The sequence below is a fragment of the Lotus japonicus genome, chromosome 4 (assembly GCF_012489685.1).
Source record: "Lotus japonicus ecotype B-129 chromosome 4, LjGifu_v1.2".
Classification (NCBI taxonomy): domain Eukaryota; kingdom Viridiplantae; phylum Streptophyta; class Magnoliopsida; order Fabales; family Fabaceae; genus Lotus; species Lotus japonicus.
The window spans coordinates 23,418,569-23,441,822 of NC_080044.1; the positions used below are offsets into that span (position 1 = coordinate 23,418,569).

At 38.1% G+C, this 23,254-nt stretch overlaps 2 protein-coding genes across 2 annotated transcripts; one reads left to right on the plus strand and one right to left on the minus strand.

Annotated features, from left to right (window-relative positions):
- The first annotated feature begins 733 nt into the window (after window positions 1-733).
- LOC130711285 (mechanosensitive ion channel protein 10-like) lies at window positions 734-9,084 on the plus strand. The gene is made up of 5 exons (XM_057560835.1): window positions 734-2,208; window positions 7,524-7,647; window positions 7,845-8,138; window positions 8,314-8,516; window positions 8,672-9,084. The coding sequence occupies exons 1-5, from the start codon at window positions 1,022-1,024 to the stop codon at window positions 8,934-8,936; spliced, it is 2,073 nt and encodes a 690-aa protein (XP_057416818.1). The 5' UTR covers window positions 734-1,021; the 3' UTR covers window positions 8,937-9,084.
- A 742-nt stretch (window positions 9,085-9,826) lies between these two features.
- On the minus strand, window positions 9,827-10,654 carry LOC130712500 (uncharacterized). The gene has a single exon (XM_057562332.1). The coding sequence runs from the start codon at window positions 10,652-10,654 to the stop codon at window positions 9,827-9,829; it is 828 nt and encodes a 275-aa protein (XP_057418315.1).
- Window positions 10,655-23,254: the final 12,600 nt, after the last annotated feature.

Sequence of the window (23,254 nt, forward strand, 5' to 3'; positions counted from 1 at the left end):
GGGTGTGTACATCCCATGGAGCGTTTACAAATATTTTCCATTGTAATTAACCTAAACCCACTTATTTCGACAACTTCTCTTTCTGTTTTCAAAAGAAATAAAGACAATAGTTTGATAATTTGTTTATCCCAATGATCTTTCTCCACTTCCTTTCTCTTCCTATCACTTATATACCTTTTCTTTATTTCATCACGTATTTGCCTTCCACATTTTTTTCCATACCTTTTCATTTTTTTTGTGTTTGCTGTGGTACCTTAATTTAAATGAGGGTACGGTACCTTAAATGATGTAAAACTTATTTATCTCCAAAAATTTTAACTTCTAAAAGCCTCTAGCACCATTCATGAGCATTTTAGTAGATTATCTCATTATCTTGTTGTTCGCCAGACACCAATTTCCATATTTCACCCTTATTGTGGTAGATAACTCTCTTGTTCTTATATCGCATACATTTCCACTTCCACCACTAGATTCTGACTTAAAAAGAGCTGCAACAACCAGCATGACGTCTAAGATTCCAACAAAAGTTAAAATGTCTAATTGTCTCTCTTTCTCTACCCTTCAATTTCACAATTTCACAATTTCATCTAGTCGGGGTACCGTACCCAAAAGAATTTCAGGGTACCACAGAATTTGCCCATTTTTTTCATCTTGTCTTTCCTTCCTATAGCTTTATCTTTCCTGCATTCTATATCACCTTATATTTACACTCACTTTTTCTTCAATTTCATTTCTACCTATTTTTATCCCTTTCTTCTTTCTGTATCACATCTCATATCATATTTCTCACGTTACTCTATTGTATTCTTACCTCTTTCAAGATGGTTGTGAAATTATGATGTGAATGAATTATTTTCAAGTGATGAGGAAAGAAAGCTAGTGTGTGGGAAAATAGTTGTCCCTTTATCCAATGTGATTTAGAGGGTTTAAATCTCTAGTCTGCTACCCTCATATATTCCATTACTCTTTCTTCAGATCAAGTTGTTCTTTCCTCGATCAACATAATCCTAAAGCATCCTCTATGGACACTGAAAATGGCCAGACTGCAGAAGCTCCTGCAAAGCCCCCCAAACACCCCTCAAGAGTCAAAACTCTTGAGCGCCTTAGCTTCTCCAAGCCCAAATCCCGAATCCTTGAATATAACTATTCACCTCGCAACAAAGTAGTAGCAGCATCTGAAGAAACTGACCTTCAACCTTCCCACAAGATCTCAATCCCTCCCGTGGATGATGACGATGACGACGATGATGGTGAGTGGGATGAAAAAGAAGAGCCGGAGGACGACGATGATGATGGTGAAGAGCAGTTTCCAAAGACACACCAAAAAAGGAAATTCAGGGTTAAGTGGAGACTTCTGGTGGAGTGGGTTTTGTTTCTGAACATATTGACATGCTTAGTGTGTTCTGTCACAATATTGTCCATAAAAAACATACACTTGTTCGGTTTGGAGATTTGGAAGTGGTGTTTGATGGCAATGGTTACTTTCAGTGGCCGTTTATTCTCAGGGTGGCTAGTCGGCCTCACCGTTTTCATCATCGAGCGAAACTTCATGCTAAGGGAGAAGGTCCTCTACTTCATCTACGGAATCAGAAGATCCATCAGGAACTGTTTATGGCTAGGACTCGTCTTGGTCTCTTACTGGAGCGTGGTGTTCGAAGATGTCCAGAAGAAAAACCACAAGTTCCTCAACAAGGTGTTTCAAGCACTGGTGGCGGTTTTAGTCGGCGCCACCATCTGGCTGGTGAAGATTGTGCTAGTGAAAATGCTAGCTGCTTCATTTCATGTGACAACTTACTTTGACAGAATGAAAGAGAGCGTTTTCCATCACTACATTCTCGACACTTTGTCAGGTCCACCTATGGAAGAAGCTGAGCAAATATTGCAGCAGCAGCACCACCACCTAGCGGGGTCAAAGTCGATGCCAGCGAGGTGGAAGATGAAGGATGCTAAGAACTATTATAACAAGTACTCTAAGAGGTTTGGGTCGAGGAAGATTGATATGGAGAAGCTGAGGGAGCTGAGCATGGAGAGCACAGCTTCTGCATGGAGTGTGAAGAGGCTTGTTCACTATGTAAGATCTTCTGGTTTGTCTACCATTTCAAGGACTGTGGATGATTTTGGTAGTGCTGAGTCTGAGATTAGCAGTGAGTGGGAAGCCAGGAATTGTGCTCAAAGGATTTTCAAGAACGTTGCCAAACCTGCTGCCAAGTAAGTACCATTTTTTTTAATCCATCTTTTACATCCAAATTTGAATTCAGTCCATCTAATTTTGGGTTTTAAACTTATTATTAATATCTCACTGGATTGTAATTAATAGAGAGGAACCTGTCACCATTGTCAGGTGCTTATTTTTGCTGTAAAATCAGATCTGATAGCTAGGTATTTTAATAAAAAAAAAATCTCATTGCCATGTGAAGTTGAATGGAATTTGATTTTTAGACATTTGTCTAGTATAGAAATTCAACAGACACATAAAATGAGTAAGGAAGAGAGCAGAGAGAGAAATAATATATGTGATATTATGATAGAGAGAAAAATGAGATATTTATTAGATGTACCTCTTATTGTATATCTTACTATCATTATAAATTGAGTTACAAGGATAAATTTTTATTAGGGAAATTGCAATCACCTTCCCTAGAGTTTGTTATTTTTCAAAATGTATTCACCTCCCCGGCCCCCTCCTTCATATATCATTTAGACTGTGTTATAATGATAAATCTAATATGAAGTCAATACAATAATGATAAACCTCAAGGAATGTTAGTGCAATGTTCCCAATAAAATGAGAGTGTTAGTGTCTTGCTAAATAATAAAGAAGAGTTCAATGCAATAGTTTGATAAATCTTAAGGAATATCATTGCAATTTACTCTTTTCTATTAAAAAAAAAACTAGCCATCAGCAACATAGTCAAATGGGAATTTTCTAAAACGTGAGTGATATGGCCCCTATGACAGAGACATCAAGAGTTATGGATTATTAATAATCGTAAAATTAGAAAAAAAATATCATAACAAAAAGATTATAGGGACTAAAATTAAAACTTATTAAAAAAATGAGCACTAAATTTTATTTAAGCCAATTGTTTATTTGTAATTTAGTTTTTAAATTTAGTCATCGTACAAAACTGAATTAATTGTTTTTTGGAAGAAGCATTATATTAAAATGGCACAAAAAATATAGATTAAGTTTATATGAATTTATAAATTGAAAAATTAAATAAATTAAAACTGTAGACATGTGTATCCTTTTTTTCACCAAGGTATATATTCAACCTGCAACGGACTTAAGAATAATCACTTCGAAACTTTAAGATCATGTTAAGTGAGTAGAGTCCAATAATTTCTTTTTCCATATCCACCACTAATGGATCGAACCCCAAACAAGACGCTAAAGAAGCCTTACTTTTTTTTTATCTTACCATATCAATTGTGAGAAACGTTATGGGTGTTTTTATCATTATTAACTTACTCAAATCTTGCTTAATTTTTTTTTTTTTTTTTGTCAATACTCCCTATTACTTCTTAGAGCATCTCTAATGCTAGGTTTTTAGTTTTTAGTTCTTAATATTATTCATGTGGGCTCGTAACTCTTGATAGATTTTGCTTCAACCATTAGTTTTTAGAGCATCTCCAATGCTAGTTCTTAGCACAATTCATGTGGGTCGTACTGCCACATGTGCTTAAGCAACGTTTTGCAGATTTTGCTTCAACCATGCATGAGTTCTTAATTTTTAGTTCTTAGCACTAATCCGGTCTCACAATACCATTCTATTAATATTTTTATTTCCATATAATTTTGATTTAAATTTAAATGCTTTTTTTTGATACATCGGAAAGATTAAATTTAAATGCTAATTCAATGCTTAAATTAAATGAATGAGAGAAAAAATTTAATTTTTTATACTAATAACTCAAAAAGAAAAACTTCTTATATAAGAACCTAGTTCTTATTTTTAAGAACTAAAAACTTCACGTCATCCCCTCAGTGGTTAAGAACTTAGTTCTTAACTCAAAAATAAGAACTAAGAACCTTGCATTAGAGATACTCTTAGTTCTCAGTTCTTAGCACTATTAATTCGATCCCACAATACCATTATATTAGTAATATTTTTTATTTTCATATAATTTGATTTAAATTTAAATTTTAATTCAAGAGATTAATTTCTATACACCGACGGTGTAAAAAGTTTTACACCATCATTTAATCACAACCTTCCATTTTCTATTTTAGATATTATTAAATTCAAAATTAATTGTGAGCTAACAAAATGGAGAGATGTGATTGAATGATGGTGTAAAGCTTATTTACACCGTCGGTGCATAGAAATTAATCTCTTAATTCAATACTTAAATTAAATTAGTTGATAAATGAGAGAAAAAAAATTAATTTTTTATGCTAAGAACTCAAAAAGTAAAACTTCTTAAAGCATCTCCAATGCTAGTTCTTAGTTCTTAGCACTATTCATGTGGGTCTATACTGCCACATGTGCTTAAGCAACTCTTTGAAAATTTTGCTCCAACCATGAGTTCTTAGTTCTTAGTGCCCGTTTGGTGGTCAGGACAGGATAGAATATGACAGGATAGTAATCATATCTTGTTGTTATCTGTTGTTTGTTGCGCCAGCAGGATAGGATAACACTATCCTTTCTCCTATCCTATCATGTCCATCATGTGCAAAAGTTATCATGAGTGGGGAGTTAGGATAGAACAAGATAGGATACCAGTTATATATTTTATTTTAGTATCCTTGCTCCAAATTAATTTATTTTATTATTATATAATTTATAATTTATAATAATATTAATTAATAAATATAAAAATATTAATTTAACTAAAATAAAAAATTAATAAAATTATTATTCATAAATAGTAAAATAGACTACTCACTTACAAATATTGATTTATTAATAGTAATAGACTAATTTAATATTTTCATCTCATATTATTTAAAAATTATTTATCTACTTATATAATAATTTAAATATAAATACTTTTGAAATATTAATATTTTTAATTTAGTTAATTTCTATTATTTATCACGTGTCACTGTTAAGTGAAAACTAATTGATTACAAATATTAATTTTTTTAATAGTAATAAACTAATTTTCTATTTTCATCTCCTATTATTTAAAATTATTTATCTACTTATATAGTAATTTATAATTTAAATATAAAATACTTTTAAAATAACAATATTCTTAATTTAGTTAACTTTTATTGTTAATTATCACATGTCACAACTAAAGTGAAAATCAATTGGTTAATTGCATAATTTTATTTAAAATATAAGCTATCTTCAAAACAATAAAATAGGCTAATTAATAAAATTCAAATTAATTTTATTTATTTTAAAATATAGACTCATTCATGAAAATGTATAAAAAAAATAAATTTAATAGAATGATCAATTTTTAAATGTATTTTTTATTCAAATATAAATTTGATACATTTTTCATTATCATATCATGTCTTTATCATGTGCACCCCAAACACAGGATAGGATAAGAGTCTATCATGCTCTTATCCTATCATGTTGTTATCATGTTCACATATCATATTCTATCTTGACCACCAAACAAGCCCTTGGTTCTTAGCATTATTCATCCGGTCTCACAATACTATTATATTAATATTTTTTAGTTCCAAATAGTTTACTTTGCAGTGCTATGGGCCGTGCGTGGTTTGATGTAAATATTACCTATATGAGGGGGTTGGTCTCATATCTTTTATCTTCATTATATAAAGTTGTGTTTTAAAAACATAATTTTATATTACACTTCAATGGTAATATGGACTATGAATTTAATGTAAATAAATAGTGATATTGAAAATGACTATGAATAAATCTTCCAATGAATTTTTTTCTTTATCTATAATTGCTAATGTCACTAACAACTAATTTTATACACTTTATTATTGGTTTTAGGACTTTAGAAAATAAAATTAACTTTAAATTTTTTTAGCTTTGGAACTCAACTCAAAATCTTAATTGTATCTCCTAAATGTCACATAGTTGCATAGCATGGGTTCAAAACTATAGTCAATAATATTAAGAATCACAAATGGAAAAAAATGTCAACAAAACTGTTGGAATCAAGTGTTGGAGTCAAGTTACACATCGGAGAAGTCAAGGTGAGAGGGAGAGTTTATAAGAGATGTGACCCATAAACCTAATGCCTTAAGGTTTTGGGTTAAGATGTGTACAAGACTTTCTTTTATAATTTGTATTGTTTGTGAGTTATTTTAAGTAAGAAAGTTGCAAGTGCAAAAATCCATATATTTATTGTCTTAATTAAGATGTGCATGTTAACCTCACCATTATGATCTAATTAAGGCCATTGATAAAGTCTCCTCTCAAATTAGTGGGTTAGGTCTAGTGTTATTTTTTATTTTGTGGTCCTTAATTCCTTATAATCCTCTCAAACCGAAGTGTAGGGGGTGTGAGGGTGAGCAAACAGGTTCAGGTAATTATGGCCAACTCCACTGACCTGGGCTGAAAAGTGTGTTGATAGAAATATTGTGAATAATTTGGGTTAAAATAAAAATAAAAAGTTACATTTGTTTTAGGTCTGGTAAAGTGACTGGTCTTTAGTTTATGCCACGAAAGTGACCACATATTGATAGTGCAACATCACTTTCCTATTCTTAGTATTATTTTCCTATTCTGTTTTCAGTCCATGGTCCCTACTAGCACCATCAACCTGTTTTCAATCCGAAGTCTGTTGAGTGCGCAACAGCCTCGTACACTCACTCACTCACCTACCTTTGGCAATGAACATTATTGCTGTTAGTTGTGCCTCCCCACTTAGATCAGATGTTTTCAATTGGTCCATTATCCATGTTGGTCCTACAAAACCAGTGCTCCACAATTCCAAGTTTATATTCTCTATAGTGGGACTGGTATTGCTTCAGGCTAGAGCTTTTTTTTTTGTCAAACTTCAGGCTAGAGCTGAAAGTAGCCCCATTAGTTATGGGCTCAAGCCAACTAATTCTCACACTTACAGTTACTGGTCTAATATTCAACTATACTAGTCTAATTAAAACCTGTTTGAGCTTGAATCCTTGGGAATGTTTGGTGCTTATTAGCTCACCCCACTTGGATTATCTTGTTTGAGGAGTTAAGGCCCTAATAGCCTTTTTGTAAGTTCCTTGTTTCACCAGGCTTCTATGAGTGAAATTCATTCCTTTGACCAAAAAAAGAAAGCTTGAATCCTTGATCCACAATCTGCTCCAACATGGCTGTCCAATCTTAGTTTCCGACTAAAGATTCACTTAATTTTAACAAAATAATATAGGTTTTGAATATTTTTTCCCTGCATTACTGGATTGGTTGCTTAGAATTATACTTTTTTTAACATGAGTACTAGCATGATAGAATCCAAGATGACTTAAAACTTAAGAGTGATATGATGATAGGAAAAGCGAGATAGAAAGAAATATGAAGTTTACCTGTCAAGTAAAATCACAGAGACACATATAATGGGATGATTCAAATATGGTATTTCATTATTTAATGAAGGTACATAGAAGAAGAGGATCTAATGAGATTTTTGAAGAGGGTTGAGATACACACCATATTCCCACTCTTTGAAGGTGCTCTTGAAACTGGGAAAATCAGCAGATCTTCATTCAGAAATTGGGTGGTAAGTACTTCCAGTTTGTGATGATCATCAAATTCTTTTGTGATAAGCTTCCAATTTTTAAGTACTTGTTCGTATTTTTTTTCCTTTTAACTTACCCGATAAACAGCTAGTCTAATGTAAAACTTCAGTAGATATGTTAGTTCAAACGTAAAAATGATTAATATTGATAACTAATTATCTGACTAGTTTGTAATCAGATTCGAGCTTATTATGAACGAAAAGCTCTTGCACAATCACTGAATGATACCAAAACAGCAGTGCAGCAGCTTCATAAACTAGCTAGCGCGGTTGTAAGTGTGATAATAATCATTGTGATCCTTCTACTGATGGGAATGGCTACCATGAAGATAATACTCTTCTGCATCACACAAACCGTTTTAATCGGGGTTGCCTTCCAAGGTACCTGCAAGACTGTTTTGGAGGCCATAATCTTTGTCTTTGTCATGCACCCTTTTGATATTGGAGACCGTTGCGTCATTGATGGTGTTCAGGTAACTTCAAAAGCCTTAGAGCTCGTTTGGATTCACACGAAAGAGCACTTATTAGAGCTTATTTAGTGTGTTCAAACGGGATGTTTACCTAGTCAAGTCTAAATCTTTATAGCATTATGCAAAAACCAAGTTACTTCATTTCCACATCCATTTGATTTGTACTTATATATTACAGATGATTGTGGAAGAGATGAATATCTTGACAACAGTGTTTCTTCGATATGACAATGAGAAAATATACTACCCTAACGCAGTTTTGCTCACTAAGCCAATAAGCAATTTCTATAGGAGTCCAGAGATGTGCGACTCAATTGATTTCACTATTGATGTGTCAACTCCCATGGAAACAATCATTGCCGTCAAGAAATCAATACAAATGTAAGGGCTCTTTATTCCTCTGTACTTTTGTGTCCTGAACAATTTTTTTATTTTACCTTTTGCTACCAACAATTTGTTTTTGAACATTGACATGAATGAAGCAAATATGCAAAAAAAATTGTTTGTTAATATTTGTGATGTGTGGTTGAGTTTAGGTACATCGAGAGCAAGCCAAAATATTGGAATCCTAAGCACAGTGTGCTAGCCAAACAAATAGACCATGTGGACAAGTTGAAGCTGTGTTTATGTGTGCAACACACCATCAACCATCAGAACTACGGCGAGCGAAGCGTTCGAATAACGGAGCTGGTCTTGGAATTGAAAAAGATATTTGAGATGCATGGTGTCAAGTACCATAATCTTCCTCAGGAGATCCACCTTACCAAGATGAACATGGAGCAGGGGAGAGTTCTATTTTAAATTCTCAAAGAGAATTACCACAATAATCACTAAGTCATAAACTTCAATTATCTTTCCTTTCAAACTTCCAACTCTCCTGTGCTTTGCATTAAGTTATGGATCATTGGCTTGTGTTGTTATGAATAAAATTAGTTCAGTCAGCATGTTATTTTCGGTCTCTTTTATGTTTGTGTCTACATAAAAAACTTGCACTCTAATGAAACATAAACTGGTATTATTGGTTTACTTGAATTTTCTTGGGTTGCACGCACTTCAAAAGCACAAGCATTATTTATAGATATACATGATGCCTTTGGATATCCTTATAATTCACTTAATTCAAGAATAGTTGATGCACCTACTGACATGTTGGGTTTAAGCTTCCTTCCTACGCGAAGAAAATACTCAAATGTTAAACTCGCTTTGCGTCTCACTTGTTTTAGTGGAGAATGGTCTGATTAGGGTTTTAAGAGAGGTATTTGTGTGAAGAGAGAACAGTCAGATTGAGAGAGAATAGAGAAAGTCATTCTTTCTCAAATATAGAGCAAATCGTAAAATTGCTATTGAAGATTCTTTCACCATTCAATTCGGCTGAAATTTGATAATAGATTTGAGACAACTGGTTCTTCCTAAGGGTGTTCACATTCCGGTTTGTTTCAGTTTTAAGGAGAAAACTCATCCAAACCGCTTGCTTCGGTTTTATAATTATATTACCCACTTGATTATGTTTTCTTTTCAAATGCGAACCAATCCAGTCCAATTTTATTCGATTTGGAGTGGATAGGATTTTAATTTTCAAAGAAAGAGTCAAAACAAATAATTAAATAGAAAATAAAACCATCTACCAAGAACCATTGCAAAAGTTTTATCATGTTTTTTTTTTGAAATGGAAATAATATTAAGAGAAAAGATCAGCTGGGCACAAGGGCCCTTACATCATCCAAAATCAACTGCATAGCGGCCTGGGGAACTTCATCGATCCAAACCGAATCACCAAAGTCCCCCGCTCGCTTAGCCAAGAAATCAGCAACCTTATTACCAGTTCTACGAACAAACGAGAGAGAACAAAAATCAAAAAACTGGACCAAATCCTTACAATCAGACAAAAGAGCAAACAAATAAGATGAACCCAAATTCTTCATACGCCAAGCATCATAGAGTAGCTTGAAGTCGGTTTCAAAGTTGACAGTCCTGAACCCGAGCTCCATTGACAGCACCATCACCCACCGGAACGCTGCTGCCTCGGCTAGAAGAGGAGAGAGCACATCGACCCCTGGCCTAGTTGCAGCTGCCATAACCTCTCCCGCTCCATTCCTTGCCACCATCCCGCAGCTAGCACCTCTGGTATCAGCCCAAGCTGCATCGAAATTGACCTTGATGGTATCCTCATTAGGCCCGGTCCACACAGCTCTAACAGCTCCATCACGCAGGGGAGCAGGCGCCACACCAGTCGTAGACGCAAGGCCAGCAGCACGAGACAAAATCACCTCGGTTGAAGCTTGCACCCCGTCATAAATTAACTTGTTTCTGGCCTCCCAAATGGTATAACAAAGTTGACAAAACACAGCAACAACAGACATCTCAGCTTCCGAGAACAAGGCAACCACGAACTCATGAAAATCAACCTCACTGTCCAATCGCAGACCCAGGGAAGAAGCAAACCACCACCTCCGCACCACCGGACAGAACAAAAGAGCATGGCCAATCGTTTCTTGAGCACTGCCACACCACGGACACATTGAAGGTGCGAAAAACACTAGAAAGGGGGGGGTTTGAATAGAGTTTTTGTATCTCGGGTAAACTTTTGGCCTTTTTCAAAACTCAAAGATAAAAACTAAGTGCTGAATGATAGGAAGTAAAGCACACGAGTATTTTATCCTGGTTCACTTGAGATAAAAGCTCAAGCTAATCCAGTCCACCTGTGAAGGTGATTTCTTCCTTCTTCTGATGAAGGCAATCCACTAAAATCAATGAGTGTTACAACTGCACTTTGCAACCTGCTAAGTGACTAACAGTACACTGATTTTCTCACTAGTATCCTCTTAAGAAGCTGATCTACCGATCCTCTTAAGACTAGCTAAATACTGAATCAGCCTTGATTCAGTCCTCTCAAGATCCGACCAACCTTGGTCTCTTGATGAACTTTACAATATGATGTAAAAGGTTTCGGGTTTACAATGAGTGCTTCTAACAAGCGAATAGTAAACTCAGATGTTTAAGAACAGTGAAGAAATAATGCTAAGAGAATGGTTCGTATATGTTGAATATTTTCAGCACGGTTTTCTTCTTCTCTTTCTTCTTCCTTCAGCCTTTATATACTCCAAGGCTTGTGATGTAGCCGTTGCTAGGGTTTTATCCGTTGGAGTGGCAATTCTGTAATATCAGACTGCTAGGCTGTACAAGGTAGGTGGCGGACAGACTGAGACTTGTACGACGTTGTACTGTGATAGCGACCTGTCCTTTCACCAGTTGACTTGAGATGAAGGAGCTTCAGATGAACGTTGATGAAGCTTCTGATCATCATCAGATAGAAGCTTGGATTCTTCTGACCTTGCAACTTCTGCTACTGAACGAGTTCCTCAGAACTTCTGATCGTCAGAGCTAGAATAGCTTGGGCCTTCAGAACCAACTTCTTGTAAATCTTCAGAACTTGAGTCTTCTGCTTCTGGACCGTTCCACTGGAACATCTGGTCTTCAGAACTTCTGACTTGAGTTCTTCAGATCTTCTTGAGAGCTTCCATCTTCAGAGCTTCTGAGGTATTTGCCACTGTTCAGAACGAACATGGTAGGTTAATGAGCTCTCTTTTTAGTAGCCCTTGGTTCTTCTTCTTCTGAACGAATAGGCTTGGGTCAGATTCAGAACCTGTTTGTCACAACTTAAAAAGACAAACGTTAGGGTACCACAATTGTTCATCATCACAAACCTTAATTGTAATCATCAAAACATAGAGATGCAACCACTGATCAAACCTTGATCTTACAATCTCCCCCTTTTTGATGATGACAAAACAAGTATTTTGATGAACAATTTTTACACAATAAACTGAATACACAGGAAAGGAAGGATCAGAGATTAAACTTATCCTTGTGTAACGGTTTGCAATGCTCTTTCTGAATCTGAGTTAACACCGGATTCTGAGCAAGGGTCTCCCCCTGACTCCCCCAGAATCTATGACTTGATGAATTTGTGAAGAATCTAGATTCAGAGTCTGGTTATGTGATCCGAATTTACGCTTGAATGGATGTATACTCATCAGAAGTGATGGTTCAGAACTTAGCGTATATCACATAATAACATAGAGTTGTCTAGATATAATTGGAATAAGACGTCAGAAGCAAGATTAGTTCAAAATGTATTCCTTATCTGAGACGCTTGACAATATCTATGTGCTATAAGTATTGATACTTGTTCTCCTCTACTGGTTTTAGGTAATATAAAAATTTTTCAAAAACCAATTTACGTACTCCCCCTTTTTGTCATAATCAAAAAGAGTGAAAAACGCAAACAACAATAACAATAACAGAGAAGTGATGCAAATAAGATAGGTTATTATTATTGAATGGAGAAGAAGTACAAGGGATCGAGAGGAAGGAAGAAGACTAAGCCTAGACAAACAGGAAAGCTCGAGAATTCTTCATGGAGAGAAGTTGAAGGTGGAGAGGACGAATGTCCTTATCAATTGAGGCTAACGGAGTAGCCAGGTCCTCCTTGAGGGCAACATTCTCCTGGACAGCCTCTTGATCCGCTTCATGGTGATCTTCCTCGTATTCCAGAAGCATGCAAATGCCCTGGAGCTGAGCTTCGATGTCCTCCTGGCGATTGGTCAGGCAGAGAAGATCATTCAGAACTTCTTGAAGGTTCTGAAGACAGTGAGTCTGATGAGAAGTGAGCCAATAGGTCAGAAGATGCTCAATCTTCTCAAGAGCTTGAGAGATCTGAGAGGAAGAGAGATTAACACTCCATGGAAAGACTTGGTCAAATACCAAAGTCTTGAGTTCAGAAATTAAGTCGACAGAAGTCATTCTTGAACAAGAAGGAATGAAACAGAGAGATGAGGAAGTGAATTGCGTTGTGATGGAGAAGAAGGATTGCGGAGATTTTAAGGAGAAAAGGTAACAGAAAATCATGCATAAAACTTATCAAATCATAAAGACATGTGAGTTACTAAATGGACGGTGCATTGAATCAGATAAGAATAATTAGGCATAGTCAGCATAAAATAAATGCAGTCATAACAATTAAATGTATGCATGATAGAGATGAGGGATTCAAGGCTTGGAGGTGGAAGGAAGATTGTCCATAAGATACTTCATGATGGCTTCCATTTTGCTTGAGGACTCTGCAATCTGCTTGCTTTGCTCAGTCTGAACTTGTCCTTGTTTCTCAACCATCTGAAACAATCTCTGCTGATCATTCTGAATTCTGTCAATTCGAGCAGCAAGAACTTCAACTTCTGGAGCTGGATGAGTTGAGGAAGACTCTGAGGGAGGAAGGAGGTGGCCAGGGTCAGAACAGGTTGAGGAGTTCTGGCAGCATTGGAGCTCGAAGCATTTGATTCTTCCATGTGCTCAGAAGGAATGGAATCAATCTCATGACCCTTCTCGACGCCTGAGTGATCTGATTCATCCATATGCTCAGCTTCAGAGATAGTGTCTGGCCATTGCCTTGAGGTGACAGTCTTCTCAGGTGAAGTGAAACTCAGATCCTGTGAGTTGACTGCTGAGTAGTTAGACAAGGATACATAGGAGGTCTCAGCAGCGTCTGGAATCCGATCTTCAAAATTGGAAGCAATTTGTTGAAGGGGCTTCACATTGAAAGGCGGCTCAAGGATCTGGACATCATCATCTTCCTTCTCTTTCTCAGCAGGGATCTCACCAGTTTGGGTTATGAGAAAGGTGTGTGGAGTGGATGCAGGCTTGGGAGAGAATTGTTGAACTAAGGTTTTTAGAGTTGTCTCACTTTGAATAATGCCTTGAATGAAGGAATTGAAAGGAGGTATTGGTTCAGTTGAAATGGATGTGGTTGAAGTGTAAATTGGAGGGGAAGGGATGGTTGTGGTAGCTGTTTGGATGGATGAAGTAGGAGCTTGAGGTGCAGCTTGTGTTTGAGGTTGTGTTTCAGGTTGAGTGGGTGCTGTTTGGGTTAAGGTAGGCATGGAAGTAGATATAGGCAGGGGTTGTTCAGGTATAACTACTAAAGCAGAATCGGAATTAATGCTTTCAGTAATTACCTTACTGGGGCTTCTGATGGGTGAGGTTCTGGTGAGACTTGCAGCCCTTGCTGGATCAGAAGTGCGTTTAGATCTTCTTTCTCTCTGTACTTCTGAAGTTGGTTCAGATGCTTGTTCTGCAACTGTCTTTTTCTGTTGAAGGGGACCTTTCAGGGGCAGCTTTCTTCTTCTTACCAAGTGGACCTCATCAGAATCTGTGGATTCTTCAGCATCTGAAGAGTCTCTTATACCCTGAATCACATTCTGGATGATCTCATGGTCATCCTGCTCATCTTCCTCTTCCTCAAGAATAATTTTGCGTCTCTTAGCCAGAGGCCTGTCTTCATCTTCAGTCTCCTCACTTAAGGAATCTTCCCATGTGTCTTCTGAGCTTTCAGAATCAGACATTTGTTGTTGTTGAGTTGAGGTTCTCTTCAGAGACCTTTCAGAAGATGGTTCCCTGATGATCACATTCTTGGAAGCAGCCTTCTTCTTTGCAGGTTCCTCTATCAGAATTCCTTTGCCCTTAGGATCTGAGGGCTTGCTGCTTGTTGCTCTCCTGGATTTCCTGGTAGCCAGATTAGGAGGACTTTCAGGAAGAGTGTTAACAAATTCTGTAAGGGTGATAGGATCTCCTTGTCTTCTGAGCATCCTTACATATTCCAGAATGCATGCTGGATTGTCCTTCTTGGACCAAATGGGGAAGTCATCAATGGGGTAATTCCTCCGACGAACTTTGAAGTGTCTTCTTTGGGAGTAACTTTGATCTTCTCAATGATCTGCATTTTCTTCAACTTTGTGCCATTGAGGGTATCACCAACTGTCGTGGCCAGATCTTCGTGAAGTTCAAGATCTGATAGAGTCTTAACAAGCTTGTTTTGGACGAAGATGTCTGACAGTAGCCTTCCATACGGAATGTAGGAGATGAATCTCTTGTTCTCACAACCAGTTGTGGTCCTTGATTTCTCAACACACTCCTTCAGATAATTGAAAAGAAGGAATGGCAGACATATAAGCTCACCAGTTGAAATGTAGTACATGATTACCTTCTGAGTTGCATTCAGGTAATCAGTTCCTCCAGTTCTAGGGTGAATGCAGTGCATGAAGATCTTTTGCCAAATCTTCATCTCAGACTTCAAGTCCTTAAAGCTGTACTTGGTTTTCTCGTAAGACCAGTTATCATAGAGCGCCTTGTTGACAACGGTCCTCATTCCAGCAACATTTGCTTCAACATTCTTGATCCTTTTTCCCTCCTGGAACTTCATACCCAGCAGCTTTGCAATCGATTCTTCAGAGATCACAATTTTCTTGCCCAGTACATGGGAGACGACGTAGTAGTCATTGCAAACTGCATTCTTCCAGAACTCGACAACCAATTTGTGATAGATTGGACCAACGAGCCTGTTGAAATACCCAGACCATCCTTGCAACTCGACTTGGTTCCTGATATCAAACCCATGTTGAGCAAGATTATCAAAATCAACTCTCGCTTCGCAGCACACATTCAGTTCTTCCACTTTCTTTGCACAGGTGACTACATTTGGTGCATTCAGAATCTTCTGAGCTTCCTCGAATCTTTGCTTCTCCTGATCTTTGGCAGTTTATGTGGTAGAAGCAGACACATTCGCCTTAGGTTTCCTCGATTTGCCCATGATTTTCAGAGGATGAGGTTTTAGGGTTCAAAGAGAAAGGGGAAATGTTGGAGGGAGAAGTATGAATGAATGCAATGCACACGGGTAGTTTCAAAACCGCAAGTGTAAGTGAGTGGGAGATCGTGTGTGACAGCTCATATAGTGGGTTTAATGGTAACCGTTGACAGTTTTTCTAAGAAATTAAAGGCAAAATCAACGGTTATAAAGTATATAGTCTAAAAATAGCATAGTAGAGGAGAGTAGACATCATCATTATAGCAGATATACCACGCGACACAAGGAACTATGTCACAAATGAAGTGACACGTGTATTGTTGTCTACCACAGAAGTTTAACCAGTGGGTTAAGTGCTTCTGATCGAGTAACTTCTGAAAGAGGTAACATCTGATGACTTCAGAGGTACCATGGTCAGAAGTTCTGAAGAAAACCTTACTCTGGACAAAAATCCATGTTCAGGTTTTCAAGAATAAATAAAAACCTATCTTCTGCTAAGGGCTTAGTGAAAATATCTGCCCACTGATGGTTAGTATCAACATACTCTAGTGATAGAGTGCCCTTCTGAACATGATCACGAATATAATGATATTTTACCTCTATATGCTTTGCTCTTGAGTGTAGAATGGGGTTCTTGCTGAGTGAGATAGCAGCTGTGTTGTCGCAATAAATAGGAATCTTCTTCAGAGACAACCCATAATCTTCTAGATGATTCTTCATCCATATGGTTTGTGTACAGCATGTGGCAGCTGAGACATATTCTGCTTCAGCAGTTGATAGAGCAATTGTGTTCTGTCTTTTGCTTGACCACGTGACAAGATTAGATCCAAGGAAATGGCAGCTTCCAGAAGTGCTTTTCCTTTCCACTCTATCTCCAGCAAAGTCAGCATCACAAAAACCTGAAAGTGTATACTCTGATGTTTTTCTATACATCAAGCCAAGGTTAGTGGTTCCTTTCAGATATTTGAGGATCCTCTTAACAGCAGTTAAGTGAGTCTCTCTAGGATCTGATTGGAATCTAGCACAGAGATGCACACTAAACAATATATCAGGTCTAGATGCAGTTAAGTAAAGAAGAGAGCATATCATTCCACGATAGAGCTTCTGACAAACCTTAGAGGAAACTTCCTCTTTCTCAAGAATGCATGTTGGATGCATTGGAGTCTTTGAGATGTTGCAGTCACTCATGTTGAACTTCTTCAGAAGTTCCAGGGTGTATTTCTTCTGATGGATATAGGTGACTCCTGGTCTTTGATCTATTTGAATTCCCAGGAAGTATTTAAGTTCTCCCATCATGCTCATTTCAAATTCAGCCTGCATTAACTTAGAAAATTCCTTGCACAAGGAGGGATTAGCAGAACCAAAAATGATATCATCAACATAAATCTGAACTATAAGAATGTCATTCTTATAGGTTCTGCAGAAGAGAGTATTGTCACCTTTACCCCTTACAAACTCATTCTGTAGAAGAAAGGAGCTGAGCCTTTCGTACCACGCTCTGGGAGCTTGTTTCAATCCATAAAGTGACTTCTTAAGCTTGTAGACATGCTCTGGGTGTTTGTCATCTTCAAATCCAGGAGGTTGCTTGACATACACTTCTTCTGAAATGTAGCCATTGAGGAAGGCACTCTTGACGTCCATCTGGTGAAGAATGATGTTGTGATTTACTGAGAAGGAAATCAGTAGCCTTATAGCTTCAAGCCTTGCTACTGGAGCAAAGGTCTCAGTGTAATCAATTCCCTCTTGTTGACTGTAGCCTTGAGCCACCAGTCTTGCCTTGTTTCTTGTTACTTCTCCTCTTTCATTTAGCTTGTTTCTGAACATCCACTTGGTTCCTATGACATGGAAACCTTTAGGTTTAGGCATTAAGGTCCATACATCGTTCTTGGTGAACTGATCTAGCTCTTCTTGCATTGCTTGAATCCAGCCTTTGTCTTCAAGAGCTTCATCAACTGATTTTGGCTCAATGAGAGATACAAATCCCTTCAGACTCAGAAGAGTCTCTTCTGAAGGTTTGAGCATAGACCTGGTTCTGACGGGAGCATCTTTGTTGCCAATGATCAGTTCTTCTGGATGAGAAGCAACTATTCTTTTCTTCTTCTGAAGTTGATCAGAAGTTGTTGGAACATCTTCAGATGCTTCTGCCTCTGAAGCAACATCCTCTGGGCTTTTCATTTGTTGATTTGCTTCTGAACAATCAATGCTTAATTCTGCAAATCTTTCAAACAGCTTTGACTTTTCTGAGCCAAGCTTATCATCAAATCTAATTTGAATAGATTCCTCAACAGTTTGATGAATAATATTATAAATTCTAAAACCTTTAGATCTTTCAGAATAACCAAGAAAATAACATTTTAAAGCTTTAGAATCGAATTTACCCAAATGCTCCTTGGTGTTGAGCATGTAGCAGCAGGTTCCAAAAGGATGGAAGTAAGAAATATCCGGTTGCCTTCCTTTGCATAGTTCATAAGGAGTTTTCTCCAGAATTGGTCTAATGGATATTCTGTTCTGGATGTAGCATGCAGTGTTGATTGCTTCTGCCCAGAAGTGCTTGGCCATACTTGATTCTTGCATCATGGTGCGAGCCATCTCCTGAAGAGTTATATTCTTTCTTTCAACTACTCCATTTTGTTGAGGAGTGCGAGGACAAGAGAAGTTGTGAGAGATTCCTTGAGAATTGAATAAATCTTCAAAAGCTTTGTTCTCAAATTCTCCACCATGGTCACTTCTGACAGTGATCACGGAAGATTGAAACTCCTTCTGAACTTGGGTAATGAAGTTGGTAAACACAGTATGTGTTTCATCTTTGTGCCTTAGGAACTTTACCCATGTCCACCTGCTATAATCATCTACAATGACTAACCCATACTTCTTTCCTCCAATGGATTCAGTTTTCACTGGTCCAAAGAGATCAATGTGAAGTAGCTCAAGGGGCCTTGTTGTAGATACTACATTCTTTGCTTTAAAAGGCTTCTTGGTGAATTTTCCCTTCTGACAAGCTTCACACAGAGCCTCTGATGAGTACTTCAGATGAGGCAATCCTCTGACGAGATTTAGGTTGCTAAGTTGAGAGATTTTTCTGAGACTTGCATGTCCTAGACATCTGTGCCAGATCCATTGCTCTTCATTAACTGACATGAGACACTTGACCTTCTGAGATAGCAGTTCAGAGGATCTGATTTTGTAAATATCATTTTTCCTCTTCCCAGAGAACAAAACAGATCCATCTGTTTGACTAACAGCTTTGCATCCAGTTTGATTGAAGATCACATCGTAACCTTTGTCAGCAATTTGGCTTATGGAGAGCAAGTTGTGAAATAATCCTTCCACCAGAAGTACATCATTGATAACTGGAGTTTTTCCATCTCCTATGGAACCTTTTCCAATAATTTTTCCCTTCTGGTTTCCTCCAAAGCCAACGTCTCCTCCTGACTTAAGCGGTGTCAGTTCTTGGAATATAGACCTTGTGCCTGTCATGTGTCGCGAGCATCCACTGTCCAGGTACCATGACAGGTGTCTTAACTGAGCTGCATAAGATGTCTGCAACAGGAATAATTTTTGTTTTAGGTACCCATATCTTGGGTCCTTTCTTGTTAGTTTTCCCAGAAGTTCTTGGAACTTTGGGTGCAACAGGAGGATAATGCATAGGAACCTGAGTATAGTATCTAGACATGTCAAGTTTGAACTTTCCCTTTGGTTTCACCATCTTTGGTTTAACCTTCTCTGGAATGACCGTGCCAGCGGGAACGAAATGCTTATGCAATGGTTCGCGTTTGGGCTCAGATGACTTATCTTCCATGGATTGAAAGTAGCCAAGGCCATTGTTCCCATTTCTGCTCATGCCATAGATCATTGAAGCCATTAGACTTCTGTCTATGCCCTTTGCAAGGAACTTTTGAAACGCTTTCTCATATTTTGTCTCATACTTAACATCAGATGATGCAAGTTGATCTTCTAGCACATCATTTTTAGCACGAAGAACAGCATTGTCATTAACAAGAATATAGTTTTCATCCATGAGTTCAGAGACTGACTTCTCATGAACTTCTATAGAACTGGTTTTAGCAGCATATTTCTTTTTGAGTTCTTTATGCTTATTTAGCAGAATATCATGTTTCTTCATTATTTCAGATAAGGCAGTTCTTAGCTCAGATAGAGAAAAGTTAGAGAATACCTCATCATCATCCTCAGAGTCTGAATCATCTTCTGAAGCTCCAGCACCTTTGCTAGTGGTAGCCATTAGAGCCTCCACAGCTTCATCTTCTTCTGACTCAGCTTCATCAAAATCAGTTGCATCAAAGGTTATGAGAGCTTTCTTCTTTAAGACTTTTCTTGGTCTCTTATCCTTCTTGAGCTTGGGACAGTCACTCTTATAGTGCCCAGATTCCTTGCACTCGAAGCAAGTGACTTCCTTTCCAGATGACTTCTTCTGACCAGATGAAGACCAGATGAAGATTCATATCTTCCTGAACTTTTCTTTGGTCCTTTGCCCTTGATATTTCTGTTCTTCCAGAGTTTGCTTAACCTCTTTGTGAAAAGAGACAGCTCTTCATCATCAGACGCATCTGATAGCTCTTCAGATGAATTTTCCTCTTCTGCCTGATAGGCTTTTGCTTTGTCAGACTTTGACTTAAGAGCAATGGACTTGTCTTTCTTCTGAGGCTTGTCTCCTTTGAGTTCAATCTCATGGCTTCTGAGATGACTCACGAGCTCTTCTAACTTCAGAGAGTTCAAATTTCTGGAGAGTTTCAGTGCAGTGACAAAAGCTCTCCACTCCTTAGGCAAACTTCTGATAATCTTCTTGACATGATCACTAGTAGAGTAGCCCTTGTTTAGCACTCTGATTCCAGCAATCGGAGTTTGAAATCTTGAGAGCAAGAGCCTTGGTTTCCTTGACCTCTTCATTTCCTTCATGCGTCATGACCAAGGAGTCAAAGATGGATTTAGCAGTTTCTTTGTCAGAGATCTTCTCATACTCAATATATGATATTGAGCTGAATAGCATGGACTTCGCCTTGTGATGATCCTTGTAACGCTTCTTCTGAGCGTCAGTCATTTCAGAACGAGGGATCTTCACACCTGAAGCATCTACTGGATCAGTATAGCCTTCAATGACCATATCCCAGAGATCTGGGTCAGTACCATGGAAATAACATTCTATTCTATCTTTCCAGTACTCAAACTTTTCACCATCAAAGATTGGTGCTCTGAGTTGATTGTTGTTGTTGTTGTTGTCAGCGGAAGTATTGGCTTGGGCCATTGTTTGTTTTTCACACAAGGTTCTGGATCACTGAACACTGTTAGGTGTTAAAATCAGAACCGGAGCTCTGATACCAATTGAAGGTGCGAAAAACACTAGAAAGGGGGGGGTTTGAATAGAGTTTTTGTATCTCGGGTAAACTTTTGGCCTTTTTCAAAACTCAAAGATAAAAACTAAGTGCTGAATGATAGGAAGTAAAGCACACGAGTATTTTATCCTGGTTCACTTGAGATAAAAGCTCAAGCTAATCCAGTCCACCTGTGAAGGTGATTTCTTCCTTCTTCTGATGAAGGCAATCCACTAAAATCAATGAGTGTTACAACTGCACTTTGCCACCTGCTAAGTGACTAACAGTACACTGATTTTCTCACTAGTATCCTCTTAAGAAGCTGATCTACCGATCCTCTTAAGACTAGCTAAATACTGAATCAGCCTTGATTCAGTCCTCTCAAGATCCGACCAACCTTGGTCTCTTGATGAACTTTACAATATGATGTAAAAGGTTTCGGGTTTACAATGAGTGCTTCTAACAAGCGAATAGTAAACTCAGATGTTTAAGAACAGTGAAGAAATAATGCTAAGAGAATGGTTCGTATATGTTGAATATTTTCAGCACGGTTTTCTTCTTCTCTTTCTTCTTCCTTCAGCCTTTATATACTCCAAGGCTTGTGATGTAGCCGTTGCTAGGGTTTTATCCGTTGGAGTGGCAATTCTGTAATATCAGACTGCTAGGCTGTACAAGGTAGGTGGCGGACAGACTGAGACTTGTACGACGTTGTACTGTGATAGCGACCTGTCCTTTCACCAGTTGACTTGAGATGAAGGAGCTTCAGATGAACGTTGATGAAGCTTCTGATCATCGTCAGATAGAAGCTTGGATTCTTCTGACCTTGCAACTTCTGCTACTGAACGAGTTCCTCAGAACTTCTGATCGTCAGAGCTAGAATAGCTTGGGCCTTCAGAACCAACTTCTTGTAAATCTTCAGAACTTGAGTCTTCTGCTTCTGGTCCGTTCCACTGGAACATCTGGTCTTCAGAACTTCTGACTTGAGTTCTTCAGATCTTCTTGAGAGCTTCCATCTTCAGAGCTTCTGAGGTATTTGCCACTGTTCAGAACGAACATGGTAGGTTAATGAGCTCTCTTTTTAGTAGCCCTTGGTTCTTCTTCTTCTGAACGAATAGGCTTGGGTCAGATTCAGAACCTGTTTGTCACAACTTAAAAAGACAAACGTTAGGGTACCACAATTGTTCATCATCACAAACCTTAATTGTAATCATCAAAACATAGAGATGCAACCACTGATCAAACCTTGATCTTACACACATATCATCCACGTCCATTCCCCGCCGGCGCAACTCTGAACGAACAGGGAGAATCTTGAGACACCCTCTCCAAATGAGCTCACGACATCTAGGAATAGTTGGAGCCTTCCATAACACTTTCCAAACTTTGGGAGGGACATTGTGTGAAAAAGAGGACGAAGCTGCCGCTACAATAGCCTTCGACCTCGCCACGGCATAACCAGATTTTGTAGTGTACTCGCCATTAACAGTGTGAGGCCAAAACCGAATATCACACCCACCAACTAGAGGAAGAGGGATCTTCACAATGCTAGCCGCTGTTGGTGGCCAATATAAAAAGTTCACCAACTCATTATTCCACTGCTGGCTTCCTGGGAGAAGGAGATCAGACACGCGCACCACCCCACATTCAGCTGCCACATCCTCACGGTAAATAGATAGACATCCGCTTGGGAGCCACCTCTCATCAGCTATCATGATACTCTGCCCATTGCCAACTCGCCACATGGTTTCCTCTTCAAACAGCCATTTCGACTGCCACAAACTACTCCAAGCATAACTTGGCCTCCAACTCTTCTTTGCAGCCCACAACGAACCCTTTGGGAAGTAGACAGCTTTGTAAACTTTTGTAAGGAGCAACTCTGGGTTCCTGTACATCCTCCACCAATTCTTACCAACAAGAGCCACATTAAAAGCCTTAAAATCTCGGAAGCCAAGGCCCCCATCCATTTTAGACCTGCACAAAGAGTCCCACCTCACCCAATGAAGACCACGCTTCTCAGCGCTTCCGCTCCAGAAGAACTTGCTGATCATACTTTCAATCTCCCGACATAAACCATCCGGCATAATGAAACAAGACATAACATATGAGGGGATCGCCTGCACCACAGACTTGATGAGAACTTCCCTCCCTGCACGAGA

Coding starts and splice junctions, on each gene's coding strand:
- LOC130712500 (XM_057562332.1), bottom strand. CDS start 10,654: ATGTGTCCGTGGTGTGGCAGTGCTCAAGAAACGATTGGCCATGCTCTT.
- LOC130711285 (XM_057560835.1), top strand. CDS start 1,022: ATGGACACTGAAAATGGCCAGACTGCAGAAGCTCCTGCAAAGCCCCCC. Junction 8,139..8,313: donor GCGTCATTGATGGTGTTCAG/GTAACTTCAAAA, acceptor TATATATTACAG/ATGATTGTGGAAGAGATGAA. Junction 8,517..8,671: donor GTCAAGAAATCAATACAAAT/GTAAGGGCTCTT, acceptor GGTTGAGTTTAG/GTACATCGAGAGCAAGCCAA.